The 7,794-nt window shown below is 47.9% G+C and overlaps 1 protein-coding gene across 1 annotated transcript in view; it reads right to left on the bottom strand.

Annotated features, from left to right (window-relative positions):
• Positions 1-200: 200 nt before the first annotated feature.
• Adgrf2 (adhesion G protein-coupled receptor F2) overlaps positions 201-7,794 on the bottom strand; it is a 21,712-nt gene continuing 14,118 nt past the window's right edge. The window contains exons 6-9 of the mRNA XM_005389877.2: positions 7,152-7,193; positions 4,719-4,778; positions 3,689-3,763; positions 201-2,439 (exon numbers count right to left, since the gene is read on the bottom strand). Coding sequence (XP_005389934.1) covers positions 2,395-2,439; positions 3,689-3,763; positions 4,719-4,778; positions 7,152-7,193 — 222 coding nt within the window. The 3' untranslated portion in view covers positions 201-2,394. The remainder of the gene's footprint in view (positions 2,440-3,688; positions 3,764-4,718; positions 4,779-7,151; positions 7,194-7,794) is intronic.

The raw sequence follows: 7,794 nt of genomic DNA, 5'->3' as shown, positions 1-7,794 counted from the left end.
TCTCATTCCCGAAGATCTGCATACCCCACGAGGATGCTACAAGGGAAATGTTGACAACCAGGAGAAAGAGGAAGAGATGGGTGTTGCATAACCTCCAGCGATGAAGGTCACGGAGGCAATGCCTGAGGAAAGGGCTCGGTTCCATTTAGGTCACTCATAGAATAAGACTCAGTCACTGGGATCTGAAAAGCCAGACCAAGTGGTTCTGCAACTGAAGGACTTTATTGAACACATTCAGTGAACGCATTCTGCATACAAGGCGCCTTAAAGTATAAACACACAAAGAAATACAAGGAACACAGCAAAGAAGAGAAGGCACAGCCTTGGTGCTCAAGATTTACTGTCTTATCCAAGAGAGAAAATACAGGCACACAAAAAGACCAAAGGAAACAGTAACACAACAAATAAATATTAACATACTATGAGGGGCACAGATTATAAATAATAAGACAACTGAGTGGGGAGAATGGGCGTTTCTGGCTGCAGCAACCAGAGAAGGCTTCTCAGAGAATGCAGGAGGTGCAGGCAGGCTGGACAGTACAATGAGCAGCACCTTGGGTGTTCACCTTGCCTTCCTGGGAAGGGAGCCTTGTGCAACCAAGGTGTCTTGGATGAAATGCTCGTTCAGTGGGACACTGCAGATTCACTGGCTGGTAACTCTAACGTTGAACACACCAAATCAAATGTCTAATTATTTTATTTAGAAGTCAGCTAACTCATTCTTGTGAGGGTATCTATGTCCAAATCTATGCAAAAGGCCATGAGTGTGTTTGCATGTGTCTGTGTTGGAGGGGGATGTTACAGGTACACTAATTTTTTTTTAAAAAAACTAAATTTTAATGAGCAATTATTACTGGCCAAGTACTGTTCTAAACACTTTACCCACATTCATTCATTTAATGTTTACCGTCATTCTATGAGGTAGGCTCTGTTATGCTCAAAGAAAGTCACATTTGAATGACTCTCCCAAGGACAGCCAGATAGCCAGGAGCCTCGCTAAGGTGTCCCCCATCCTACTTGAGGGAGTGGGTAGACCAAAGCTTAGGGCTTTCCAGATAAGTCCTCCATCTCCTCAATGCTCATCCTACACTGGGATAAGTGGACGCCTTTCTAAGACTTATCCACATGCAGGGCCCCCTTGTTTCCTGAGACCCCACACTCACTGCAGAGTGCTGGCTTTGCATGTGTGCCCTTTCTCTGTGCAGAAATAAGTTCCCTGGGAACTGCCAGGGCTGCGCTCACAAGGGAGACCCTGTGGATGCACTGATGAATGGTACAGTGAGCCAACTCTTGGGCTCTGTCTAGAGACAACATTGTTGTTGTCCCAATATGGGTGACCACTGCAACAAAAACTCTGTCCAGGGCAGGGTATCTCCCTACCTTCTGATTGCCATTTTTTTTGTACCATTGTCTTTTCAAACTTGCCTACTTACAAAAAGATTCTGTGTAGAAAAAAATCACAAAGAGAGGCAGAGAGACCCTGCCCACGCACAGAAGGACCTCAGTTTCCCCTAGCGGGTATGGCCTCTCAGTAGGACCAGTAGGGTTCACCCCTACTCCGTGAATTTATCTCCCAGCTTCCTGCAGTGGCAGCCACCCGTGTATGGCTCTGTACGTGGCTTCAGACCACGGCATGGTTCTCTATCAGATGAGACCTGCTTTGAATGCCAGACTGTTCCTATGCACAGCTAGGAAAATGAGCAGCTTTGTACCTGAAACACAATATTTCCCCTTCCCCATCCTAGGCATCAAGCACACATATTGTTGGTTTCAGGAAGTGTGGGTAAAATACTTCCTAAGGCCATATGGTCTGACAGTGTCAGGATCTGGGGGAGCAGAAGCTGTTTTCTCCTCCCCTCAGCCACCGATTGTCTGTGAATCACATCTTGGGGTTTTCCTCTCCTTAAACTAGGCAACTTTTCAGATTCTAAGCCTCTATGGTTTGCATACGGCTCATGGCTAAGACCTTGGCATCTGAGCCCAAGCCAGGATGACCATCAGCTTAACTTTCACAGAGTGGAAGATGCTGGCAGTTGGCTTCTGTCATAAGCAGAGGCAGCGGTGACCTACTTAGTCCCCTCCCCCACCGACTCTTGACTTTTGGTGCCTGTTTATGAGCCTCTCCCGCCACAGCCCGGGAATTCTGCCAGGTGATATTCCAGGCCACCTTGGCCAAAGATAAGCCCCAGCTTCTTCCTCAGGATGAATGAGACCCGCAGCATGGAGGCGGAGGCGCTGAGGAGACTGTGGTCCTGCTCTTGGGGAAGGCCCACTCTGTCTCTGCGGGACACCCAGAGTGATAAAGGTTTTTACAGGTGATGCGCAGGTTCAGTGGGCTCCATCCCCCCGTGCTTCTTCCCCTCCACCACTCCACAGCGGGGCAGAAGGCAGGAGTCACTGTGCTTCTCCCGCAGGCACTGCCGTTTCTCGATGACTGACCTTGTCGGGAAAAGGAAAGTACATCAGTGCGCAGTGGCTGCATCTGGTGGTTAGGAGCATGAGACGGTCTGTGTCAAGCAGTGTGGCCACCTCCTCCCTCGGAGCCAGGGAACAGGCGTGTTTTGTTGCCTACACATGCTGAGCTGCAGCCCTGTCTTTCTGTAGGGTGGGCCCCTTGCTGTTTAGTGCAGCTCCTCTTGAGAAAGGTCCCGATCTCTGCATGAGGCCCTGGGATGCTGCAGATGGACTCACAGGCTGCAGAGCCTGACTATGGGGTGAGCAGCAGGCTCTCTGCAACACCGAGCACCTGTCTCTGCAGCTCTGTGTATATCCAGGCCTGTCTGCTCTTCATCCCCTCTGCCCAGTTCTTTGAGGTCCCTATGCGCTCTCAGCCTCCCCACACCTCCTTGTCCCTGTGAATCTTCTGGGGAGTTCAGTGTCCCTGTGTGTGCCTCTGTGTCCCACTCTGGTCTTCTCTTTCCAGATCTAGCAGACACGGAGGCACAGGATTGGAGGAAGTATGCAGCACAGACCCAAGGACCAGGGTGGCTCTCTTCCAACCCATGTCCCCAAGCCCCTTAGGCTGTATTTACTCTTTGTTCCCCAAGCTCCTCTCTCTAACTCAGTTTCTCTGTGTGCCTCTGTCCTGAAGACATGACCTCCAGTGTCTCAGAAACATAGTTTGCCTCTTCTTGATCCTCTAAGGCCAGGGGAAAGACCTGGGCTGCAATGGGACCCCAGGGGACATCGCAGGTTTGAGGTGAGATGCTTGGGAGTGAAGCTGGCGAAGAGACCGAAGGGGAGATCTGGGAAGAGCAGGTGCTCAGCTCGGCCTCTTATGCCCAGGCTCAGCCAGGCACCTACTCAGACTCGCTGGCTTCTTCTGCAAGTTCGTGGCAAGAGCACTGTAGCCCAGGAGTTAGAAACAGGCTTGCATTTCTGACCATAGCCAGGAAAGAAAAGATGGATTGGAAAAGCCCTTCCAACAGAAAAACATACTTTCTTTTTTGCAGAACTACAGGTGGAGCCCAGACACTTCTGAACTCCCCAGAAGATTCACAGGGACAGGGAGGTGTGGGGAGGCTGAGAGTGCATAGGGACCCACACACTAAGCAAGAGCTCAGTTACAGCTATACTTCCAGCCCCCAGCAAAAAATCAGTTCTGACATAGTGACTCAGGTAATGATTTTCAGAAGAAGTGGCATCCATGTCGCACACCCATGAGGACTTCCACTCATCATGCACTCACCTCTGAGTGTGGCTGCAAGCTGGGCTCTTTGCTTGGCCTTCTGGCAGGGTGGAGGGAGAACTCCAAAGGCAGGCTCTGTAGGGACCAAGGGAGTCTTCGTTATCATGGTAGGTCTGCTGCCAGAGATCACAAGAACTCCAAGGTCCACAGAGAACTGGCATCCACAGAGATTGACTTTACCTTTCACCATCATCGCTGCTTTAAAAGCATTGAGAACAATGAGGAGAGGCTGGGGGAGACATCCTTCCCCTGGGAGCCCTGATCAGATGGGGAGAGGGCAACAGAGGAGGCAGCTGGAGGCAGGAGACAGGAGGCCCACAAAATCCACATCAAGTGAAAGCCATGTGAGCATGGCCGCCCATCAGAGCAGGTTCCAGATGACCCTCAACAGAGCTCTCTGTCCTGGGGTGGACCTGGACTGAACCTACTGGGCTGGTATTGCAAGGGAAAAGTAAGTTTGGACCAAGGAAGGTTGTTACCAGGGATCAAAGGGGACACACTAGTCCTGTGCTCCATGGGAGGTGACAAAGCCAGTGATAGGCTGAGGACAGGCTGAATGGGAGGAGATGGCAGGAAGAAACAATGTGCACAGCCCACATCAGAATCATCATGGAGCTGGTTCTGATAAATGCTCAGCCTCTATCCTGGGGGCTTTGATTACATCTTTCTCAAGGGGGTTGGTCTGGCTGTAGAGTTTTTAGGGTGCAGCCAGCATTGTAAACCACTGGTCCCAGCAACGGACAACTGATAATATAGCGCTGAGTGTCGTTCTGAGCTACTCGTGTACACACACCAAGACGAGCCAGCAAATGACTTCTTTGCACTGAGAGGAAGAATTTCCCCATGCTGGAGAGGGTGAACCAACACTGAGGACTCAAAAGGGAAGGAGCCTTGGCACTGAGGGGTGCGAGGCTCAGGCACACGTCAGGCCCCGTGCACAACCGAGGACACCACAAACCACCAGGTGATGGCTTTGCATGGCTGCTACCTTGTCAGACTTTCAAGAGCAAAATAAAAATGACAGCTTTACCTCTGATATCCTAGAGATCCAATTCGCAGAGTTTGCTCGACCCTTTAAGGCTTCTCGGATCTGGATGTTTAACACAAAGGGTTAAGAATTAAAAGATGATAAGAAGTCATCACCAGTGTCCAGACCTGGCAAACAGGGTGGCAAGGCCGTGTCCTGCTGATGGGAGATGGGTTCAGCAGCCTGGTGGTTGAGGAAGATTGGGGAGACCAGGAAAGACAAGAGAGGGGAGCTGGCAGTGGAGTGTCCAGGGCTTAGACCGGGCCCAATCACTATGAAAAGTCTAGTTTGCCACAGGCTAAGCATTCAAAACATAGGTTTGGCGTTTTTAAATTTTATATAAATAGTTTATCACTTCTCACAAATTTTTAATTTTTCAAACATTCTCTAGATGGGAAAAAAAGTGTAACACAATGTGGAACTAAGGAAATAAGAAGAATAAATAGCTATGGTATTTAATTTCATAACTTTTGTGTTATAACTTTGAAGGCCCCAGCTGAGGGTGAGGGTCTTTGTGCTCACTGTTTTAATACCATGTTTCCTACTGTGCATAATATACACTTCATACTTTAATAATAAGCACATGTGGGATACACGCTCAGTGTTTTTGATCTTAAAAATTTGAAGACTATTCATGAACAATTTCTTGTCAGTGAATCATGTATGACCTGGGACAATTTGGAGCATTCACCTTTCAAGTTTTAATTTTAAGTGTAAGAGGGTTTGGCCTTGCAGGAGGCTTCATAACTGTGAGGTCTTCATATATCACAAAACCTAGGAGCAGCTAAGGAATAGGCTGCTGCTCCTGCTGCTGTTGTGGCAGCAGCTGCTGCTGTTGTTGATGCTAATGCTCATGCTCTTGCTGCTGCTACTCTTGCTCAGAAACTAGCTATGGTGTGACGTTTAACACACACACACTGTGCCTATGACTGTGTGATGCCTTACATGTGTTCTGTGTCCACCTATAAATGTGAGCTTGTGCTTTTCTATAATCTAGTGGAAAAAGCAGTGAGAGGAACCTTATCCCTGTATTCCATGGGAGGAATCTGGAATTTACAATCGTCAAAGCGCTCCCAAGGACCACACAGCTGGTACAGGTGCTCCTTGACTTATGGTGGCGCTGTGTCCCAACAAACCCATCGCAGGTTGAAAATATCATAAGTCAAGAGTGCATCTGATACACCCATGCTGCTGAATTGCACACCATAGTGGAGAATCCTAATCACACCTCTGATGGGATGCTGTGGTTTGCTGTTACCAGAGAGTATCACACTGCATGTTGTTGGCCCAGGAAAAGATCAAAATTCAGAATCTGAAATCAAGTTTCCACTGAATATGTATCAGCTCTGTGTCATCATAAGGTCAAAATTCATAAGTCAAACCTTTGTGAGTTTGGAAATATCACATGGAAATATCAAGACCAGTAATCTTTCACATCTGAACGATTTTTACTAGCTGTAATGGCATCCTTGGTAGATAATGCAAGAATGACTTTGAAATTGTTTTTTCACAAGCCCTTGATACTGACTTAATAACATAATAGCTTTGATGTAAATGCTTAACAAAGCATACAGTTCTGCAGTGAGGATGCGTTTTTGTTTTGTTGTGGTCTGCATATCCAGCCTGGTTAATATAGACTTGCTCTAGCTGAATGGTTGTTGGCACTAACATCTGAGAGAGATGTCTGTTTTGCTGACTCCAGGATGGTGCACAAGTGGAAGGGGTGGTCTCTGAAGCCTCAGTGAATGTGTGCTGTGTGTTCCTCTGTCAGTGTGTGTCTTCTCCACTTGCAACTTGTCCACGCTCACTGTGTCAGGATAACCCCAACCTGGGTGTCCTGACCTGCAAGGCAGAACTCACCCCTCTACCCCAGTGCCACTCAGGTGCAGCCTTGTGGCCTAGCTCAGCCGATTGGACCCCACAGTGCAGGAGAGCAAGTGTCTCCAAAGGCCAGGCTGTGAGTGACACCAGGCAGCAGCAGGGATGGCAGTGGTATCCCTCATGGCAGATCTATGTCGTCCACTGGAAACCATTCCTGGAGTGCAGCCTGTACCCCAAAGAGAGCTCCTCCCAAAGCTGGTATTGTGGGATGCAATAAACCTGCTTTCTGCCTCAATGAATCCGAATGTTTTCTAACAGGGATCTTGTGTGAGCTACTTAATCAGTCACAGCATCTCAGTTTCCTCATCTGTACAATGGAAACTAGCAATGCCCCAGATTGCTTAGAGGATCAGAGCTAATCCATGTGGACACTTAACCCCCAAGTGCTTGAAGGATGGCAGGTGCTACCCACACCGTGAAGAGCAGTGAAGTTCTATACATGTGTCTGCACAAATGATCCCGGTAACAGACCCTCCATAAGTGATCATCATAGTTGACCATGTCAAGGCCAAGCCCTAGTAATGCAGGAAAAGGAGAAGACTCTACATACAGTACCTTCGGATCCAGGATTGTCACAAACACCAGGATGAAGAAGCCCTGTAAAGATGGAGAAGGGAAGAAGAACTATTTAAAAGAAAAATGAGGACAACAAATGCCAGTACTCACCACAAGGTTGCTGTTTCATTCACAAGAAAATAACTTAATCTAATCTTTTAATTTCCTAATTTAAGGTTAGAAGAGCTGAATTCACTCATTCAACCAACATTGTGGTCCCTGGGCAATCTGCTCCAGGTACAGAGAAAGCCTCCATCAACCAACAGAGCAATGGGCCTGCTTCATACATACAGGAGCACTTTAGACACTTCTTCCAAAGTGAGCAAATACAGGTGTTTTACCCTTAGTAGGAGTTGTTCCTCTCATTAGACAATAACGATCTGAATCAGGTGCACACTTGTAATTCACACTATGCAGGAAGCTGAGGCAGGAGTATCAAAAGTTTGAGGCCAGTCTGACAAAGTCAGTGACTCAAAATTAAATTAAATCAAATTAAATTACAAAAAAGCCCTCAGGGAATTGTTCAGTAGGAGTGCCCTTGCCCTCGGTTCAGTTCCCTATACAAAAGGAAAGGAAAGGAAACGAAGGAAAGGAAAGGAAAGGAAAGGAAAGGAAAGGAAAGGAAAGGAAAGGAAAGGAAAGG

This window comes from Chinchilla lanigera, unplaced genomic scaffold (genome assembly GCF_000276665.1).
Source record: "Chinchilla lanigera isolate Chin_1 unplaced genomic scaffold, ChiLan1.0 scaffold00036, whole genome shotgun sequence".
Lineage (NCBI taxonomy): Eukaryota > Metazoa > Chordata > Mammalia > Rodentia > Chinchillidae > Chinchilla > Chinchilla lanigera.
Note: the sequence above shows the minus strand (reverse complement) of the source record. Positions and strands in the feature narration are given on the sequence as shown.